This window comes from Charadrius vociferus, unplaced genomic scaffold, assembly GCF_000708025.1.
Source record: "Charadrius vociferus isolate BGI_N301 unplaced genomic scaffold, ASM70802v2 scaffold838, whole genome shotgun sequence".
In the NCBI taxonomy this organism is placed as follows: domain Eukaryota; kingdom Metazoa; phylum Chordata; class Aves; order Charadriiformes; family Charadriidae; genus Charadrius; species Charadrius vociferus.
In genome coordinates, this window is record NW_009649487.1 from 574,398 (window position 1) to 596,858 (window position 22,461).

The window sequence follows — 22,461 nt, forward strand, 5'->3', positions numbered from 1 at the left end:
CTGGCTTTGATGCAGATTCAGCTTTAGGGACTGAAATGTCAAAGTTTTCTTTACCCACAAATGTTAAAGGATAACAGGTCCTGGTTCGGCTTATTTCAGTATAGTGCTTGTTGAAAATGTAATTACATTTGCACACAAGCAATCTTCCTGCTTTGAGACCTGAAACAGATGAACTTTTTTTCTTCTTCTTCTTTTGCAGCAAAAATGCCAGATTTGTTCCTGCGGGTGAGTTTGGGGTAAGCCGCTGCCTACAGGCCTCCACACACGGACCCTGATCCTGCTAGCGCTTTAATGCAATTGCCTTCTGCAATCAGCAAAATTACCCCCGGGGCTGCCAAGTTAAGAGTGTAAAGAGTTTGCAGAAGCGGGGCCGTGGCGAGGGAAGGAAGGGAACTGCTGCTGCCTCTCGGTTGATCTCCGCAGCCGCCGCAGGCGTGCCTTGCCGTATTTGTGCCGGGGAAGGGCGGGGGGAGAGGGGACAGCCAGTCACCTCGGGGGGCCAGGCCAGCGCTCAGATGCCGAGCGGCTGAAAATCTCCGAATTTAGCATAACCTTATTGACATCAATTAAAGTGGCAAATTGGAAATATTTGGAGCCTGGCAAGTGGTAAAATGAGCCCTTTATCCCCCACCAGCATCCTGGTGAGCTATTGTGCGGAGGATACATTCTCTGGAAGGACACAAGAGGGGTTGTATAGAGCGGCGTCTCCCCTTCCTGCTCACCCCGACACCTTCTCCATCCCCTCCTCCCTCACCTTCCTGCCAGCGCGGGGGCTTAGGCTGAATGACCGGCTATGCGCTGGTCTTTGCTTTCTAAAGCTTCTCCTCCCCCCGGAAGGACTCCGGAGTCCTGCTAAGATGCTTTCTCTTGATGTGATGCCACCTCCCGACTCAGGCGGCCTGAGATCCTTCCCAGGCATTTGTCTGGGAGAGAAATTCGGGAGCAGGGGTGGCTGGACCCCTGCGGAGGGGGAGGTGGTGGGGAGGTACTGGGGAGGGGGTTAGTTAAAAAGCCTGGAAAATCAATCTAACCCCAACTACTGGGTTTGCCTGCAGTGCGGTAGAGAGACACGGGAACGAGCTTTGAACAAGCTAAGTAAAAGCAGCACAGTGGCAGCAGCATAGAGCTCAGACAGGGTTCATTTACCCTCTCCTCCTTCAGGGTTTTCAGCCTGCACTGAGCTTAGAGTTTGCTACTGGTCCCCAAAAGTTAAACCTAGCTTAGCTGTCTCTACACCGTGGGGCAGACGGCGCTCCAGACAGAGCCTAAATTACCTCCAGCTCTCCAGACCCTCTGGGCACAGCTTCTTAATCACAGCGATTAAGCCTCGAGGTATCTAGATGAAGTTGTTCAGCCATAACGCTGTGCAAAATGTGCCCGTGGAACTCCCTGCCCCATGACAGCCCGAAGAAAGAAAGAAGAAAGGAAATTGCATTTAAATATGCAAGACAGAGTGGATTAATATGAGAATAGGGCTGTCATGCTTTTCTATGTGGATGTAACGTAAACCTCTCTGCCTCAAGGCTTATGCAGCGGGGAAATCATGGGAGTGCAGCCTGAAGGTAGGTTTTCCAGCTGCAAAGTTATTTGTAACCTTTCACTAAAGCCGGGTCACGAACTTTGATCTGGCTCAGCTATGAATCCTCTTCTGCCCCTCGATCCCGCCGGCTGCAGGCAGACCTCAGCTTCAGCATCACCTTAGCTCTAGGTGTTACACCCTGCACCTCTTTGCCCTGACCAATATCCAGGACACTTGCATATACAGCAGCCAAGAGACATTATTGGATTTCATTCGCAAGCAGAATCAGATGTTTAAAACAATAAACATCCTTCTTGCATGCACGAAAACACAGCCATATGAATTATGAGTTATTTTTGGAAAGCTCCAGCTCGGGCAGCACAAAGCCGGACGGTTTCTCCTCTCCCTTCCTGAGCTGTCCAGGTCTGGCAGTGCTGCCTGACTGCGGACGTGCCGCCCGCGCCGCCGAGCCCTGCAGGTGCAGAAAAGAAATGGTGCGCTACAAAATGAAGGGCAACTGGAACCACTCACAGACCAGAGGGTTTTCTAGTGCTCTCCCTCCTGGCTGTCTCCCCCAAAAGGTCAGCTGCTTTGTATTACTCAGAGAAAATAAAAGGCTCTTAAAGCAAGCAGAAGTCATATTAACACTTCCGCTAAGGCCTTTTTAAAAAGAAAGGGGGATGTAAAGCAACGTTGGTAAATGAAACCCAGATTCACACTCTTCAAATTCAGAGGAGCCGAGATGGGAGAAGACACTTGCACAAATCCTACTAAAGACAGTAATTGGCTTTAATCAGTCAGAATCAGGACTGATTTCTAATCCCAGCTCTGCTACTGACTCACAAGGGCTTGTGCAAGTCACTTAAGCTAGGACTCAACTCAACTAACCTTAGCCATGTGAAGTTAAGTTTCTACTCTCTGCTAATCCTCTAGAATCCCTCTACAGAGATTGACACGTCTGAAGGACAATTCATGCCACCCTAAGACCCCTTTCTGAAAAAGACGGGCTGAATTTCCCTCTGGAGATCCGCGGTGAAACATAAGGACGCCACTCTTTCTTCATGAGGATGACAGGGTGGATAATGGACAGGTAACTGTACGGAGGTTGGAGAGGGGAGGTGCTGGAAGGTGGCTACGAGGTGCACATCCCTGCTGGGTGCTCCCATGGAGGCAGGGTGGCTGAGTGCTGCAGATGAACCCTGACAGAGGCTGTGGGGCTCAGCTGAGACAGGAGCCCCAAAGTTTCCTCTTCAGCAGTGCTGACCGTGGGAAGCGTCTGCCTTTTCCCGGCATGCTGAGAGCAATCTGGGGCTGAGCTCCCCTGAGACTCTGTTTGCACAGGTTTATCAGAGGACGTCATCCGATCTTCCCCACCCCAGGACACGAAGGTGTTAGAAATAACAAGAGTGAACCGGAGATTTCTATTCCCTCTCCGCTAGGCAGCCACCCAGCACGGACAACCCCACAAGAGCCCTCCAGCCTCAGCAGGGCCGCGTTATCTGACTTCTAGTTTCAGCTGGATAAACTCATTTTCCAGGCAACTTTTGAACTTAGGAAAGTCTGGGGCATCTGGAGAAATCCCCTCCTGAAGAATGCAAAGTCCTTTTACCTTTTCTTTTTGACCTTGCTTTCTTATAATTTATTACTTCTTGGTGCATTATCATCACTAACTAAAAATCAATACCTACTTCACATCTGTAAGGTTTTATCTGGAGGGAAATCTGCTACCTGTCCATCACAGTGATTGACAGCCTTCCCTTTCCCCTCCCTCTCATCAGTTGCCTCTCTCCCTTTCCCCATCTCCTTCCCCTTCGCTGCTGTCCCAAATCAGTCACAGGCGTGGCGTGGGCTTGCACTTCGGGGTAAGTCAATAACAGCCACGGTGCTAGGAGCCTTCGGCCTTGTTTCTACCCTTTCCGGAGGTCATTTGTCATGGGGGAGAGGGGGTAGGGGTCTTGATGTGTTGGGGAGACCAAGGTTAATGCACAAAGACCCTCCTGGATGAAAAGAGCCAGCCCCCCTCCTCGCCTCCTGCTGCTGCCTCCCTCCCCACCCTCATCTCTGCAGCTCCCCCCTGTTCCCCCCCCCGGGACGTTTCATCACTCTCTCCCATACTTTAAAAGAAGGGGAGTTAAAAAAATGTAATTAATTCCCTCCATTTCTGAGCTGGCCCTCAGGGCCTCTGGCCGTGGAAACTGTAGCAGGGGAAATGTGCACCCTTTATGATAAACGAATGCGGCTTTGGAAAGGGAAGTGCAATTAGGGCCTTCAATCTGTGCAATCAGGCCAAGTGATAGGGAGAGATACTGCTTAGATAGAGAAGGGTGTGAGCGCATCAGGGAGAGGAGAGGGAGGGTAGCAGATAAGTTTCAGGACAAAACCTTGCCCCTGTGGACCTGGCTGCTGCACCTCGCAGGTCTCTGCGGTCAAGAGCTCTACGAGAAATACCAGGGCAGCCCAGGCCATGCCGGACAGGCTACGCATCCTCCGATTCCCTACTCCTCATCAGTTTGCTTTAGGCTTGCTAAGATAACCAGTCACTGGAGACATCAGGCCCTGGACACGGCAGGCTCTCTACCTACACTCAGTGACGCTACACTGCCCCGTGACCGGGAGGACGCAGAGGTGTTGTAAGGAGATCAAATCCAAGCCAACAAAAAGATGGGGAGGCAGAAGCCTGCGGACAGCATTTTCCAGAGTGACCCCTGATTCTGTGGTGTCTCCATTTCTGGACACTCGATTTGACACAGCGCAAAGCATCCAAAATCAGAGGCTGCCTTAGAAAAATGCTGCATTTAGAAACTGCTGAGCCTGGCTAAGTTCTGAATAAAGGGAAGACGTAATGATCTGCAACTAGCTGAAGGGTGTTAACTCCAGAGAAGCAGCCGGGTGGTCCCAAAGGAATGCAAACTGGATACCAGGCAGAAACGGAAAAGGGAAAAAGAGAGGAAGGGTCTCCTGGCAGTGGGTTGTATTTCTGAGGCTGTGGTACTGCTTTCGGAGGAATGGGTAGAAATCCTCTCTCTTTGGGAAAGGCTGGAAATGTGATCAGTTGGAATGTTTGATACTACATCAGGCAAAAAGCACTAGGAAATTCTCTGTTGTGAAGTGTGTTTGTAGGCTGAAATCTCTCTGTTTCAGCTTCTGTGGTGTCAGCCTTTACACCACTTCGTAGGGAAAGGAAAGTCTGGCAGGGCTCTGATGGCCATGCTGGGAAACGCGCTGGATCTTACGGATTTACTAAGGACATGGCCCAAGCTAACAATGTGCCCTGAGTTCCTCCATGAGGGCTTGGTCTCTCTGCCATTTGCGGTCGATTCAGCTTCTGCTCTGGGTGGGTCGTGCTCTGTCCTTCAAGACTGTTCTCAGCTACTTGGTAGGGACCCAGCTTAATCTTTTCCATCTTTATCTTGCAGCCTGTTCAGCTAATCTTTTCCTTCTCTCTTGCAGAAGGCAACCCTTCCTCATATTAATGTTTTTGATCTCTGTGGATTCATTTTCACTTGGTGGGAAGAGTCGATTATTCTATACATACATTAAATGGAAACAAAATGAAAAGGTGACTGTGGGACTACTGAAAGCCAAAGAAAGAGTTGGGAGGAGATAAATACAGTTTCTCCAAAGATCTTCACTTGAAAGGAGGATAAATATATGCAAATATGCCCCCAGGTAGGACTAAAATGACTTATGTAGCAATCGCTCACACTGCACTCACAAAACCAAGCAATTAATTTTGAGTATTTTCTAAATCACTAGACCCAGCTGAATTGTATCCCAATATGCCAAACCAATCCAGTATGTGCACCCATTAAATGTGATTTTGCAATGAGGCCAAGGATCCAGACAGTGTTTCACACTTCTTGCACCTAGAAAATGTCTGATCTGGGTAACTGCAGTCCCTTCCATCTATTGTCACTTCCAACTACGTTTTGGAGCCCGGGGAGCAAACTTCACATTAGTCTTCTTGAAGGGTAACTTCACTGACTTCAAGCACGGTCCTGATTCACACTGCTATAAACGAGCAGGTGACTTAACTCTCTACTTCTATTTTGTTGTGGGTTAAAGTTTAAAGAACGTGATGCTCCGTTGCCCCAGCTTTACCCACCTAGCCAGGTATTTATAATCTGTCCATCAGCATGATTCTATGATTCTATGTTACCAGTGCTACAGAGAACAGTGTTATGAATAAGAGCTAACACAATCTCACAAGTCCTTCCTGCAACAGGAGGACTCCAGGGCTGACGTGGCTGCTGCTGTATAGCAGTAATGTCTCATTTTTGTAACCTTCCCCACTCCACTGGAAAATATATGGAGGCCAGCGAAATGCCTTTCCCAAGGCCACAAGAAGTGTGTCAGAAGCAGAGCCAGGAACAGAACACAACGTGCCTGAATCCTTTCTGGCGTGTATGGGACAGATCATACCAGATCCCTTCAAAGTGGTCAGAAACGGTTACTGTGGACCTGTGCTTGAAAAGTGGTACAGTTTGGCAGTGAACAATAAACCCAGAAATATCATCAATGCCTTTCAGTGACTGAAAACATCTGAAGGATGTTTCAGCGCCATAGGGGAGTGGTCTAGGACACAGCGGGTGGAATGGAGATGAGTGTTTGTGTCCTAAAATGACCCTGTTCACGTGACGGATGAAGAACTGCCACACACTCATGATGGAAAGGGCTTGGGGAGATGCTGGGGATGAGATGGAGCTGGGGATGCAATGGTGAGCTGCAGCAAAGCAGACCAATGCAGGCTGCACAAGGGGAGGATTAGAAAAAAAGGCGATGGGAAGTTATTACCTGATTGTTCAAGGCTATGGTGAGGTTCCACCTGGAGCACTGCATCTTGTTTTGGGCACCCTGCTTCTGTAGAGATGTACAAATTATGGAGAAGGTCTAAAGAAAAGTTTCTAAGCTATACAAAAGAATGGGAAGGTCTTAGCTATAAAGGTAAGAGAAAACGCTTAAGTCTGGATGGTCTGGGAAAGAGGAGTGGGCTCTTCTTGCAATGAAAATAGCATAAGGAAATCAGAAGCACCGTGGGGTTATACATCCAATAAGGGCTATGAGGAATCCTGCAGGAGAAGGGTAATTTGGAGGGGCAGGGTGGGGGCAACACTGTGAATGGGAATTACATGAAAAACTGCTTGATCTAGAAACACGAGCCACTATCCCCGGCATTAGGGCACGAAACTCTACTATCACTTAGATAAAAGCAGATGGCAAAGTTTTTACTAATCTGGATAACCAGAGAGGAAACAAAAAGACATGCCGTGATAGTACGGGCTGTTTAAGGTAAAGGAGGGTCCCAGTTCTACGGGCATCAATTTCACTAACAAGCAAAATCAAGAGACGTGGGCTCACCCCTTCCAGAAATGGGAGACACTTAAGCCAAAAAGCTAACCAGTGCCTTGCTATCTTGAAACTGTCAAAGGAGTCTGATTTTCATGCACTGCTGAGCATCTTCCCTCTGAAAACGGGCAGTTTGTGCTTTACTAACTGCTGACATCATCATTTACCTTGTACTATCTAAGCGCGAGCTGTTTTTCCTGAATAAATTGGAATTGCTAGGACATTTTATATAGAATAACCAAAAGAAGGCCAATGCTTCCCAAATGCGCCGGTTGGCAAACTGAGCCACCCCACCCCCCTAATTTCCAGGCAGGAGACTGCATTCACAGAAGTCACCACAAGCAAACTCTACCCTGATGCTGTTTTCCCCATGAATACGTTTCTCTGTGAAGGCCAAGTAAATACACCGGAAAGGAAAGTTTCCGTGGAAAAAATCCCTTCGTTGAGATACGGAGCATCTCTGGGCAACTTTACACCGGGTATTAATTGCAGGAAGATGAATCTTGCTTGTGGCATTTTGGAACTCACAAAATCACCTGGGATGAGAAAGCAGAAAGGCATAACCACAGAACACCAGAATTCCTAAATATTTCCAAACCAGCAGAAGGCCTCAGGTTAGGTTTGGCTTTGGAGATGGGCTGGGCTGGTGTCTTTTCTTCTGCACCTATTTCTCCATTCTTGGGTAAGCTCAGACATGCTGATGGCGGGTGCAGAACGAAAAGCTTTTGGGTCTTGGTGAGACAAAAATACCAAGAAATAAACAAACACACCCCAAGGTTTCCTGCTAAATCAACCCTAAATCTGTGGCTGTGCATCTGCCTAACGTGAATAATGGCAGGGTGGGGAGATCAGACAGCACAGCAAAGTCCCAGGGAAATTAAAACTGGTTTATAAACTTCTGTTATTCCTCTCTTCAGCAGCCCCACGCCAGCAGAGACTAACAAAGACAAACCAAAATTCACAGAAAGGTCTCCTCTTCCCCTCCTCCCTTTCCATTTCTCTCCCTCATTTTTTTTTTCTTTTTTTTTTTTTCATTTCTCAGCTAAGCTGATCTGTGCTCGCTCACTATCACAACCCCCCGCGGACACTGGTAATGGAGTGCGGGTGCTGACTTACTGCTTCGAAACAAGATTTCCTGAGATCCTTTGAGTCCGCTCCATGCCCCCCCTCGCCTGCTTTTCTCTCTCTGTCTCTCTCTTTTTGGAGAGTGGAGGGGAGCCTCTATAAATGTGAAAGGAGCTCCACTACAAAGAATCCCCCGAGTGGCATATCCCAGCCCCAGGCGAAGCTGCTCGGTGCACTGATAGTCCTTCGTATCTGCTCTAGGACTCCTCTTTCTCTTCCCCTCCCTCTTTCTCTGATCAATCAAGGGCTGTAATCAGTTAAGGTCCAGCTTAACTGCAGTGTAAGATACACCAGTTAAGCAAAGCCAATGCCTCCAGGGTTTCTATCGTAAATACGGAGAGGTCATGGGGAGATGAAATAACCCTGATAAGTTCAGCAAGTGCAGGGCTAGCTAGGCTCGCACCAAACACTTAATAACTCGAGCTGGCGAAAGAATGGAAGAAAGGGAAAATCAGAAGCGCTTCCTATTGCCAGCTCCTCTGCTGCTTGTTTGCTGCTCTCTCAGTTCCCTGCGTTCCTGGGGCGGGGGGGGGGAGCTTGGTGCATTTTTTAAGGTGAGGTTTCTCTTTCCAGCTCATCCTAATGAACGCACAACCCAGACCGTGGTCCTTTCTGGGAGCACCTCAGCTCAGTTTGGATCTTCTGATGCTACCACAGGGATGAATTTTTAGTCAGGACCTCTTTTTCCCTCACCTGTAGGAAAATCACAGCTCCTGAATCCAAGGAAATGCCTTTTGCAGCCCTGCATAGTGCCATGTGCTGTTCCTTCAGACTTCTCTCTGCTGCTAGGGAGCACTGCGGTGTTTTCGAAAGCAGGGAGCTGCTTGCTTTTGCCAAATGCGAACCCCAAAACCCTCATGGGATCTGAACTTGGGGATAATGGAGCGTATCCACCAAGGTGCTGAATCCACTGTGGAGGCATGAGTGTAAACAAATAGGAGAAAAGAGAAGAAAGTGGGGATCCTTGCTGAAAACGCTGGCTTTAATAGAGGATTACGCTTACAGCTAAGATGTTCTAGCTCAACAACCTCTTTGCCTGTTTTGCTCCACAATAAGGCTTTTTCTTTCTCTCCAGAAATATCCGTTCTCGGAGAAGGTCCAGGGAAAAATGAGCCCTTTGTATTCATTATTTGTAATCACCTTTACACTAAGTTCCTGCTGGGCTGGATCTAAACAGCGTATAGTTTCATAAATCACTTGAAGAGAAGGTTGGGGACACCTGGACTGTCGAGGGGACTTTCCTGTGCAGGACGAGGTACTATCTGCTTCCATTTCTGAAACCTCAGAGCTCATTTCTGCCTCTCAGATGTGAGAAATCTGGCAGGATTCGGTCACCATCAAATCCACACCCAAATTCTACCTGGCCTTAATCCTGAACTCATGACTCCAGCTGAACACAATATGAGGTTTGGATCCAAATACCACTGTGTCGGCTCCTGTCTAATTGGACATTGGCCCACTAGGCATTACAGATAGGGAAAAAAACCATGTAGGATTTATGAAAAACGATGCAGACACACAAAGAGCAGAACAAAATCTTTAACCAGAAGCGATAAGAAAGCCCTACAGGATTTGAGTTTAGATAAGTATCCCTCTTTGAGTCCTCCAGCTCTTTAAAAGCTATTTGGACTGGAGTTTTCCTGTGGTGTTATAGGTGCTTACTTAAGCAGGGGATGAGATTAATTCTTCCCTGGGTATTTTGGCACTCCTGCACCTGGGGTCTGCCAAGGAGCAGCACAAACCTGAATAAGTTTGCAATTATTATTTGAGTAGTCATCACAAACAGGGGGAGTCTTTGAACAATAAAGTATAAAAGTAGAAGCTCCTGGGCTAACACCTCCTTAACTGCACTTCCTTCTTATTTGCCTAGCACAATTTTACTTTGGCTACGTCTGAAGGTCCTCCAAACTAAAATATTTTTTAGAATCATAATACGAAGCCACCAAGAAGCGATTTCGAGCATCAGGGTAGCAAAATGCCTATCTTCAAATCCTTGCTTTTCTTATGAACGTCATTGACTGCCTTGAACTAAGTGATTTTTAAGGAGAAAAGGATACACTGATGAAAGGTAGCTGTCTGCTGGCAAAGCTATGTCTGTGCCAAAGGGAAGGGTCTTACCTCATTAAAATTAAACCTCTTCCAAACGAAAACAGCAATACATTTACTAAGTGGGTATGTCAAACAGCTCATAGTTTGCACTCCTGTACAAACACAAGCAAAGAACTTTATACATTAACCCCACAACTCCTGGCTGAGCTACGAGCTCTCTTTTATGAAAATATCTTGATCAAAAGCCTCCAAAAAATGGCAAATCCCCTAACTTGCTGAGTAGAGTTGTGCCCCTTGCCTGTCCTCCCCGCTTCAAGAGTGCAGGTATCACACCCTTGTATTACTCGAGCAGAGTTTTTAAGGCATCTCCTGCGTGCAGAAGTTTAAAAGCATACAAGCCACTGCTGATCCAGAGATAAATGGTGGAAAAGGGATTAGAGATACTTAGCGGAGGAGAGGGAAGACTCAGGAAGGGCTGATTATTTTAAAGATATGACTATTTAAAGATAATGATTGCATAAATTTAATTAATGCATTTTCATGCTGCAAATGGCCGTTTTGTAATTAATGTATCTGGCCTCGCTAAGCATGGGAGATCACATCTCCCAGCCCCCCCTCCCTTCTCAATTCCCCCCTCCGCCTCTCGTTTAATGAAAGACAGAAAGCAGATGACAGAAACAATTTGTCAGCCAGTACGGGTGTCAGATGCCTAATTGGTTGCGCTGAGTTAGTGGAAAGTAAAGGGGGAGAGGGTCGAGGCTGGGGGGGCTCTTTCCTCTTTATCCGAGGCTTCAGGGTGGGTGTCTGTAGTGGGGGGGGGAAGCGAGGGGGCGAAAGTGTTTCTTGTTAATTGATGGAGATTAGGACACAGACTGGCTGGGGCAGGGGCAAAACAAGCTGCCATATCTCACAATACGTTAAGTCCCGGCAGCATTGACAACATCAATGGTTATCTCCCGCGCTCCCCGCTCCCGCTGCACCCCGGTACCCCTGGTCACGACTGCTGGGGGAAGAGCAGTGCTGCGCGTGGATCAGCGGCCCTGGGCACAGCTCTCCTCCATTTGGTTCGCACCCTCCAGCTTAGAGAGGAATCGGGACCTTGGCAGAAAGTTCGGGACCCCAGGGAAAGGGTGCTGCGCGTGGGAGGATGCAGGGCTGAGGCCATGGGCAAAGCAGAGAGACTGAAACCCAAAAACCAGACCACTGCCTGGGTCTTACCTGCCCCAAGCACTGCCCTGGGTTCAGACCACTGTGTCAGTGTTAGCACCTAGAAGATTCTCAGAAAATCTGCGTGTCCTGACTCCTCCTCTCCCTGCCCCACTATGAAACTGTCTGAAAAACTGCAAGATTAAGCAAAACTGGAGTTAACGTATGTACCAGCTGGTGCCTGAGCTTTGTGGGTGCATTTGAGTCACCGGTAATAAAGCCCCCGTCTGATTAATTCTCCCCTGGTCATTATGTGGAGAGGAAAACCTCCTGTCCACACAAAAAGGCCTGGGAGTCTGGAGCTTTCTGCATCAGAGAGCCGACCCCCTGAACTCCAGCAAGAGCTGAGCATCCCGACCCCTCAGACACCCCCCGAGAGAGCAGCGGGACAGAAAACATGCTATCCACAGTCACACCTATGTAAAAAGCACAAATGTGTCTTATTTCTGCAACATTCTTTTTTCTTCAAAGATTTCTGTGACCTGCTGTAATGTATTTATCGTCAACACTTGGCAGAGCAGGGCTGCCACCTCTCACCTTACAAGTGGAAAAGTGAGCCCAATAAAGGCTAAAACTTGAGACGGCGCAGAAGTTTATGAGGGAGCAGGAATTTGGACATCCCAAAGCCAAGGTTGATGTCCTCATTCCAGACAGCCTTGTAATAAGTTAAGCACAGAAATGAGGGGAACTTCAAAACATTAGCGCCATATGATGCTGTTTAGTGTATCCATAAGCCTTTACCTGGAAGATATAAGAAAGTTTTACAAAGGTGGGAACAGTTTTACCTGCTCTGTTTCACTGCCACGCACAAAAAAGTTGATGGGTAGAGAGGCATGGGGAGAAAGAGCTAAGAATAGAAAATGTTGAGTTTCCACGCTGAGCTCTGATCACGTTGAAACAGGCGGCCTGCAGTAATGAAAATACTACTAAGCTTCTGCATTATATTACAGGTCCCTCTATAAAAGGTTTACAAAGGGTCGACAGGCGATGAATAAATATTATGAAAAAGATAAACATTTTCTTTTTGATGAAAGAAAGCCTTTCAAATAGCATAAATGAAAATGGAAAAGAAATGGGTGAGGGACGCAAGTGCAGACACAAACTTTTGATCGAAAGATCAAAATGAAGTAAACCACTGCAATTTGTAACAAAAAGATATTGAAAATAAAATGTCCAGTTGCAACATTTTTGTCCCTTTGTTTATAAAGAGAGAAAAATAAACTCTCCAGAGACAGTTGAATGAAATGAAACCATTTTGCTCTTTACAAAACGTCCCAGCAACCTGTCCCTTCACCCGTAGTGATCTCAGTTATCCTTTCTGCTGCAGGGTGCGCATGTTACAGATACACCACAGCACTCGGTGATTTATAACTGAAGCCACTCCTATTGCTGTTTATTTGTGTTGCAATGACGCAGAAGTGCTGCAGTCAAGAGGCATGTCCCACTGCACGAGACCCTGCACACACACCAAAAAAAAAAAAAGAAACAAAATCCAAAAGCCCCAAAACACTGGATATTTCAGATCTGGAGACTGGAAATCTCCCCTTGGGCCTGGCTCTCTTTCTACTCCCATCCCAAGAATGCGAACCTAGAAGAAAAAGAAAGAGGGGAAAGGCACCAGATTCCTGAATCTCTTCTCCTGCACAGTCTCCTGCACAGAGTGGAAACCAAGTCTGGTCCAACCCAAAGAATGAAAAGAAAAGAGCCTAAGGTGCTGCAGATAAAAGGGAGGAATGGAAATTATCGATTAATCCCTTCCCAAAATCCACCATGCACAGGCACTGAAGAAGTACTCAGTGTCTACTCTGTCCATAAACACAACCCACACACACCGTGGCACACAGTCCTTCAGACTCTCATACACACCTGGCTTTTTCCTCCTGGTTTACAGAACATGAGTGGGAATCATTGAGCTCTGCCGGGGAGGAATATGGTCTATTGTGTATTAAACAAATGCTAAATGATTACAAGCACCATATTGGCTGAGAAAAATAGCAGGCTGCGGTGAGTTGTGCCTGTCACGTCACTGCTCCTGCTTGGCAAATAAGTTCTAATGCACAATTGGTATTTATTAGATGACATACAACAACTGTCTCATTAAATCAGGGCTTGAGCGTAGGCCGGAAGTCTTAATTTAAAGTGTCACCAGCTATTGAAATCAGATGGTTTAGGCAAGAGCAGAGTGAAGGGAAGAGAAGGGGAAAAAAACGGGGCCTAAAGAAGTAGGAAACAGTCACTGGTCCTGACCCACCTTTTGAAATGGGTTGCGATTTCTATGCTGGTGTGGGCACTGGTTCAAAAAATATTTGCTCTGCATTTGCTTGCTCTACGTGCACTTTCAAATTCTCCCCCTAATAAACGGTTGGGCACCTTTCTGTGTGTTTTAAATGCAGCGTCGAAAGCAAAGGTTAATGCTGGAGATTGCATTCCAATTGAAAACGCGGCAACCGGTAAATTTGGTTTGTTTAGAGTGGAAATGCTTGAACTGCTGTAGATGGGTGGCGGGTGCGAGAGCGTGGGGAGAGGGGGGTGGGAGATGCTCCCTGCGCCCTGGCTCCTCTCCGGACAAAATTAAATTTCAAAGTTTAATGAGTTGCGAAGGGCGCTGGATTAAAAAGCCTGGTCCCTGCGCTGCCAAAACTGAAGCAGTGCGACGAAGAGAGAGAGAGAGAGAAAAAAAAAATCCCACCAAACCCAAAACGTCAGGGAACAGAGCAAGTGAAAAATGTCAGGGCAAATTGCTCTTGACAGTGTTAATATCTGCACCTCATAGCAATAATTACATGTAAATAAATAGTGAAATAGCTCTCAGCTGGAGTCTGTACTCTGAGTGCAGATGCCACTAACAGCCAGCTGGGGACCTTTCGCTCTTCGACTGCCGTTTTCCCCCCTTTCTTCCCTCCCTCCCCTCGTTTCATCTATGCCAGGGCTGAGAGAGCAATTGCTAGCGACTGCAGATCTGTTCACAGCCCTCCCCCCTTTCTCATGGCACCGCGTTCGCTCCCTCTTCATATCACTCTCTCAGCCAGGGGCTGCTGTCGGCTGTCGGGGAAAAGTACATTGCTTTTAGCCCCTTGCCAGGGGAAAACACGCTTTACTGGATTCACGTCTGGCTGTTGCGTGAGCAAAGCTGAGGGGATGGGAATGGCGTGGCTGACTATCCTTCCATCTCTGTGGGCTCCTAAAAATGTCAGGAGGGATGGAGCTATCTGTTTCAAGCCCTGGGATTATGTTCTTCTTATCACCAAGGTTGTCTATATTTCAAAAGGACACCAGAGAACACACGGTTTGGCATCAGGATGCAAAACGATGCTTCATTTCCACAGGAGACGCATATCCCACTGCTATCAGTAGCATCCACAGAGATTTATAAGCCTGAGCTGGTGCCTCCAACCCTTGCCCAAGCACAAAATGCACTTCTACAAACCCACATCGTTCCTTCTAAGGGCCTCACTGTGAAACCACCACGGCCCAAGCAAGGGGGGAAAAAAAGCTACCGCACCTCAGCATTGCCGGTGAAGGTGGGCTGGAATCAGCGAGCGCCTTCCCTGGTTCCCCAGGCTCTGGGGATCCGATGGCAGCCTAAGAAATCACAAATGACACAGAGGGGGGGAATATCAATCGACTATTCACTGTCACTGCCAGTAGGAGCTCTCGAATGAACGTAGTAGGGGTGAAATCCAAAGTAAATGAAGCAGTGCTTCACCCGGTGGAGAGTCAACCTGTGGGACTCCTTGCCACAAGAAGCAATGGATGCTAAGCTGCGTGGACTGAAGAGGAGACTGGATAAGTACTTGGAAGAAAGGTCCACTAAGGATTACCAGAAAAAACACCTTTCTTAAGGAAATCCCCTGAGCTGAAAATAGTGAGAGGCCAGGAAAGTGCCCTGTTCTTGATCCTCATGAGGAATGTGCTTACGGTCTACGTCGGAGAGGACCCACTGCACTAGGCAGAGCTTGTCACCATTCTGATTGTCACCAAGCTCTTGGCAGCCCCGAGGGAAAGCTTCCCATCATCTCCCAGGCACTCGGCTAATAAGGCCAAAGGGCTGCGGGCGTCTGAGTGGGGGGCGGAGGAAGGAAGGATTCTAAAGGACTGAAAATAAACATACAAATGCATACAAATATGGAATTACTAAATACAGAGCACTTTTACAGAGAAGGCCTTTTGGGCTAGCAAAGGGCCTTGACAGAGTCTCGGGTTCCTACCTTACATTTAAGCAGGATAAAACCCCTGTGCCTCCATTCTTGGCCTTGGAGATGATAACCTTTCCCGTGGTACCGTGAGGAGAAACACATCCCAGGATGATGAGATGCTCAGATATTATGATGAAAATTAGATAAAGTTAAGCTCATTATTTTAGCCCTATTCTCTTCCACTCGGTCAATTTATCTCTCTGTGCCCTCAGTTTAGCTCCCAGCCCTACAAGTCCGGGTCTAATTGTGAGCCAAAGGGCTCTGCTCACCATCTAGCAGACCTGTGATGCTTACTCCGAAATGAAGCTGGCGTGTGCCCGGCCCCGCTGCCAAAAGATGCCATGCTCTCACACCGACACAGCTTATTAGCCACTCCCTAATCAGCATCACTCCGGGGCCAAACCACTAGACCAAAGCAAATAAAAAAAAAAAAAAATAACCTGCCATTGATAGGAGGGAGACGTTCCTACTGAACCACAGCCTTGTGTAAGGGAGAAAAGCTTTGAGGCCTTTCCTTTCGGCTAATGAAATTCACAACAACACCCCACACTGCACTGAGCAACAAACACAGCTCCATTATTTGGAAAACAAATATGTTCTTTAGAGCTTCCTGGTTGTCAAACACCTTTTTGTTTAGCTCAACAACTAATCCACTTATCGGAGGATAAAGCTGCCAGTGAATCACCAGTATGATAAAAGCATGCACAAAATTAGCAAAAATTTGCCTATGGCTCCTGCACGTTCAACAAACACCAGCTAAGAGAAAAATGATTCCTTTTTTTTTTTTTTTTTTTTAATAACTGAGATCCCCAGGAGAGATTCTGTCAGATAGCGGCTTTTATTTTGCTTGCAGTTTTTTTTCCCCTCTCTCTCTCTCTTCCCATATAACCCAAGCACTGAGGCTGAGAGATGCTGGGAGCTGATATGAGATCCACGGAAATTGGCAGTATTTGAATAAGCAAGAGATACAGCCCAGCAAAATTTTAATAAGTTGAGAGTTTTTTTTAAATAAAAAAAAAAAATAGTGCTCAGGCATTGGCTGCTTCCCTAGGACCTCAGCACTGCTGGATGCTTTGCTGCTCATGAGGTTGTAACACCTATAGGATGCCGGATTTGTCCTTCCCTGCTCTTCACTGTATTTTGTAGCCCTCTGAAAAAAAACATTCCTGCATGGCGGATCCGCACTAACTCTCCCTGTTACATGGATGGGGAAACCACTGCAGACAAGAGTAAGCAGTTTGCCAGGGTCGGGCAACCCTGCAAGTTAGCAGCAGGGGACAGGAGTCTCATGACTTCCAGTCCTCTGCTGCCACAAACATTAAATCACCTTCCCTCTCTTGAGCTCTTCTACTGAAACTTTCGGCAGGACCTTCCAGAGCATTAACGGGGTAATGGGATTTACCCAGTTACTCTCTGAAATTCACTCAGCTACATAAACCTTGGGAATTTCTCCAGCGTGGATGTGTGCAGAGATGTTCTGGTGAGATTTCCAGCGTTTCTGGAGAGAGTTATAAACCTGTGTGTGTGAAAGATGGAATGAGAGAGAGAAAAAGGGAACGATAACTCCTTTGACTTGGACTCTAGCAAAAGACTCGTTCCAATAAAGACAAAATAAGTATCTCCATAGTCCATGGCATCAACAAAGAGTGATTCACCTTTTCTGAGGTCTGACTCATTTTCTGAAGATCCCTGTCTCTCTGCACTCATCATATAGAGCACGTAAGATGACTGAGCCCCTAATGGAAGTGTGTTAGTTAAGAGGAATGAATTTGGGTGATATTCTCTCTTTGTTACCTTTAAATGATGACAGTCTGAAACGGAGAATCACCACAGCGTGACTATGCTGCCTTCAAGATTACCGAAACCATGCTACCAGAGTTGTTAGTGGTCAGGAACCAACACAAGCTGACTGACACACTTAGCAGCAGCCAGACTTTGCACCACACAGAGCTCACAAACCTCGTCAGAGCCCACCTCCAAAGGCTCAAGTCAACTCAGATGATGAGGATGCTCCCTTGATCCCAAATCCTTATTTTCCTGGACTGTATCGACCTCAGCTGGACATTTGCATCACTGTAGATTAGCAAGACGACGCGGTTAGTTCAGAACCACACCAAAGCAGCCAAGCTAGGAGAACTGGGGCCTTTGAAGGTTTCTGGCTGTATTTTCTAAGTACGCATCTTTACTTGAAAGTACCATCAGCGTGACGAGTGCTGGAGGTGAAGATCTGCAACTGTTCCAGGCCACAGTCCTGTTGCAAGAGCCTGAATAGAGAGAGCCTAATGCATTCCAATATTCTCCTCTTCCCCCCCCAACCTTGCCTAGGTTTGAACAGGACCACAGCACATGATGACGGGAGCATTTAGGGGAGCTGGGAATTAATCAAGAGGCACCCACCTGTCAGGCTGGTATCTGGAACTAAACGGAAACACTTGCTAGTGCTTGACCTCTCGCCCTCCAGACAAGCCTGCTGCTCGAGTGGTTTGAGAAACCTTCTTGGAGGGACCGCAGCTCTGAGACCCAGGGTGAAATAAAGCAAGGGGAGCAGGCAAGGAGAGACACGGGAGCTGGGTTACAAGCAGTGGGGGAAGGAGGAAGAGGCCGTAGCTGATGGGGAGACTGGCAATCTTCTGGCACAGCTGGGAGAATGTAGCTGGAGAGCTGGTGTAATGACGTGGACGTGATGGGAAAAAACAGAGCACACAATGGGTTGGCCAACAGGCTAAGAGCAAGAGTGGTCTGAGGCTCAGTGCTGTAGGTAAAAGAGGCTGGATGGTAAAAGACACTGGAGATATTTAGAGTGAAATATCCCCATGACTTTCTGTATATCCCCCGGATGGGGTTTGTGTTGGGTGAGATATATTTGATACATCAGTGCGTGCTGATTAGCAGTCCAGCACGTTTCAGTGTTAAATCATCCTTTCTTGTAGTTAATGGAGGCCAAAACTCTGTGCTGACGTTCATTCAAACAGTGAAACCTAAGGCAATGCTAACTCTGCTGAACAGCAGCAGAAAGCCCTGCATGCATGCCACGGGATTTTGAAATACCAATCTTAAGGTACAGGATTAAGATCTTAATTTTTAAAGAGATGTGAGGCACTTGCTTTTTAAAATGCATGAACAGATTCTAAGCTGATGTAAAATGGCTTGGCCTCTCTGGTAGCATTGACCTCAGACCCAGATGATGTGATCAGAAAGATGCCACCCTAGTTCTGACTTTCAAATTTTCAGTTTTAGGACTTCTGGAGTGTCTGTGTAAACAGTTGTGACAAAGGAAAGGACAAATACTTCAGGAAAACCAGCCTTCTCCACCTACTGCAATACTGAAGAGAAGAGAGAACACTACAGAACAAGATCTGAGCCAACAGTGCAAAGAGGTTGGGACATCCTATAAGTTCCCATGCTTTAATAAGGGCAAGTCAGTTTGCCAGTACAAAAGCCTCTGATGTTTCCAACAGGCATCTGTTACACTCTCTTCCTCCTCATCTGAAATAAAAGCCCCTCATTTCCTTGGCAGCAGAAGTCACTCAAGCATTGAAGTTACTGAGCGCCTTAAGTCTTGCCTGCGAGAAACCTAAATACTGGGGGTTCAGTTCCACCAATGTCCCCTGGAGCTGGAACATAGACCCTAAAATTCTTCGCATTAAAGATGCCACTTTGTAGATGAGCATTGAAATGAGGTAGGGAAAGGGAATGGACATTCATGGGAGCTGGGCAGAGACTGAGAGCTAAGGAAGCAGCTCAGAGCGAGGAATTTATTTGCTTTCTGAGTTATAATGAGCCTGTGGCCTAGGGATGGGAGCACAGGGACAGAAGTGGCTGCTACAGAAACCAAGAAAACATTTTCTGCAACTGGTCCCTGGGGTTTTTTTCTCCATTGCTCCAAGCAACGATGACTAAAAGCCCCAGGGAGAGCTCAAAGCTTCTGGTGTTGTACAGAAATGTGCATACCCTTGGGCTAAAAACCTGGAGCTACAGATTCTGCACCGAGCAATGCTATTATGGAGCCTCATATGTAGGCAAGATCAAGAAACAGAGCATGGATCCAGCCAAGGATGCAAAAATGTCTGGGATGCAGCAAGTAGCTAAACTGAATGCCCTAGGAATACCAGCCCTATCTGGTGCTGAAACCACCTTGCTCCCTAGGAGAGCAGAAAGCACCGTGAAACCACGCCACAAACTAAAAAGGAACAAATTCCTTTAGAAGCAGGCAGAACCATGTCCCTTTTTCACTGCAATACCAGTGACCACCTCCAGCCCAGCTCTCCTGCATCACTGACCTGCTTTCACCACTGCTGCTCATTTTAGGGAGCCCTGTGCCCCATCGAGAATTGGTTCCCAGACAACCTCGGCATCGCCTCATCCTAGCTGCAACACGCGAGTCCCACGGCAGGAGTTGGTGCCCACCCGGGATGGCTCCTGCCCTGTTTGCCGGGCCGGAGCAGGGCACGGAGATGCTATTAGCAGCACGCGTGGCCCAGAGCTTCATTAGAGCTGGCAGACCTATGCTCCTGACAGAGCTGCTGAATCCGGTGTTGGCTTTTAGGGTCGGGGAGACCCCATGTGGCTCCTAATTCGGGGCTGGATTTGTGCTCAGCTGCGCACTCTAATCACTAATTAAAGGTTTGCCATCATCCTTCAGCAGCTGTTAGTGTCCTACAGGTCGATCCCCAAGCAACACTCTGCTGAGCCAGAGCCACCGATCGGAAAGTTCATTGGATGGGCAGTGTCCAACCCCCTCCCCAATACACCGGGGGTTTTATTTCCTCATCAGAAAAGGGTTGCAACATCAGACAATGCTCTGCTTTGCACCACCTCTTCTTCTCCCCTTCTTGCAGTCAGCCCCCAAATATTTCTTGCTTCCCCCCACCTCGTTCATTCTTTCTTCTTTCTTTTCTTCTCCCCCCCCGCCTTTTTATTTTTTTACAAAAAAAAATGTTATTTTGTGCCTCCTGAGCCTTGCCGGCTGGGCTCGGCGTCTGTATCAGCTGGAGGAGCTTATGAGCCTCGTCTCCTCGGATTTAGACTGAAATTTTGATTTTCTGCCGCGCTCAGATAATGTGGAAATCCTGTTCCCCGATATTTACTGTTTATCAGCGCAGCACAGCGCAGTTCTGGGGGGAAGGGAATCTCTTCCTCCGTGTGTCCCCTCTCGCTCCCCTCCACCCCCCATCCTGCATGCTAATGGAGTTTGACTTCGGAGCAGACGCTACAACAATAGCCTAATTACGGCGAGCAGAGGGGAAGAGGAACTCCCTGGCAAAGAGGTTCTGCATCGCTGGGACAAACTCTGATCCCTGTCCCCGTCACCTCAGCCAGCCAAAGCACAGGGCTGGTCTCTCACCCTGCCAGGGATCACTAAGCCACCTGCCCCTCTCTAGGCCCGCTCCTAAGGCCAAGTTTTGTCACCTCAGGCAGTCCCCAAGTCCTCTCCAGCTTTACGAAGGTGAGGATGGGGAAGCACAGGAGCACGGTGAGCCAAGCCACGTCTGCTTTCCCCCAGCTCCTCGCCTGGATTAAGCGGTCCTGTCTCGTGTGTCCAAGCCAGGTTGCCTTCAGCATCGCAGTCTATGAGGCCACCTCCCTGTCCCTTTCGCATCGTGTTTGTCCTGGAAGGAGCCCATGTGTTTGGGGACCCCCCCGACAGCCCAGCTGCAAGCACAGGCCCCTTCCAAGGCGTGTATCCTGCTCCCCCATGTGCCAACACGCACGCCAAGTCCTGCATCCTCCAGTGAGGATTAGCATCGCTGAGCCCTTGCAAACTCATTCCTGCAAGCAACCCAGAGGCGAGAAGGGAAAGGAGGGGGACACTTCCATGCGTAAGTGACATGAACTAGGCAAGAAAAATAAAACAATAATAAAAAAATCTGGGGCTCAGCAGCAGGGGAACAGCTCTAAGGACCACTTAAGTGGCCAGCGGTGCATAATGCCTTGCTATTAATGAGGCCTGCTGCCGATCCCTAAAAGGATTGGTTATTGTCAGATAACGTACGGGGCTTTCTCTCTCCCCCCAGCCCCTTGCGGGGAAGGCAGGCATTTCCCTGTGGTTGGGATTGAGCTGAATAATGTCCTGGCCACCTGCAAATGCGCTGGGCTTTCTCTGCAACTGCATAATTAGAGGCGGCATTGGGGTAAGGCGGCAGGGTAACGCAGCATGTAGAAAGGAGGGAAAGAAAAATGGGAAAATGAAGGGTTTTTTTATTAAATAAAAAATAAAAAAAAAGGGGGAAAGGAATGGAAAGGGAGACAGGAAACACGATAAAGCTCAGCCAGGCGCTCTCTGCTCGGCTGTTCTCTGTGCAGCTTGGCTGTTGGCTGGCTCTTCTCGTTTAAAGTGACTCCGCTTCTTATGGAAACGGAGAGGCGGTATTAAAAAAAAAAAAAAAAAAAAAACCAAGACACAGAGAGCCTCCTTATCTCATGGAGACAGTTGTCAGGAATCACTTTGACTGAGTCGTTTTGTCTCCATGCTTTTTTTCGCTGTCAAGCAGGCCTCAGGACATGGATCAAAGGAGAGGCGCCGAGCGCTCGCTGAAACTTCTGATCCCTTCTCGGTACAGACGCGCGAGTGGCAGACAGCTCTCCTCCACATCAAATGGAAGGAGAGAGGAGAGGGAGGAAGAAGGGAAGGGAGAGGGAGAAGAAAAGCTGGGAGAGAGACAGAGAGAGAGGAAGCTGTGATGGGCTCTCTCTGCTGCTCCGGATCTCAGAGGAAAGAGACAACAGCAGCCTTTGCTTTCCCTCTTTCCCATTCCCCATCGGGAGCATCCCCCCACCAGGCAGAGGGAGGTGTGGGGCATGCAGCAGTGCAGATATTTCCCCAAAACTAACAGGTGAGCACCCCACAGGGCCTGCCTCAATCCAGGCTTGGCCCCACGCATCAGTGGGTTCCAAACCAAGCTTTGCACTGAAGCAAGAGTCGTGGTGAGATTTCCCACCGGCGTGGGCCACTCGGACATCCCTGTTTCAGCTCTGCACTGGTTGGGTGGGTGAATTCCGACCCCAAAACAACCCCCTGTG

The 22,461-nt window shown here is 48.0% G+C and overlaps 1 protein-coding gene across 4 annotated transcripts in view; it reads right to left on the bottom strand.

Annotated features, from left to right (window-relative positions):
• The window catches only part of PAX7 (paired box 7), a 101,566-nt gene that overhangs the window by 5,261 nt on the left and 73,844 nt on the right, over window positions 1-22,461 (bottom strand). The window contains exon 8 of one of the 4 annotated variants that reach the window (XM_009889976.1): window positions 6,314-6,379. The exons of the other annotated variants lie outside the window; for them this stretch is intronic. Coding sequence (XP_009888278.1) covers window positions 6,314-6,379 — 66 coding nt within the window. The remainder of the gene's footprint in view (window positions 1-6,313; window positions 6,380-22,461) is intronic. 4 annotated transcript variants of the gene reach the window in all.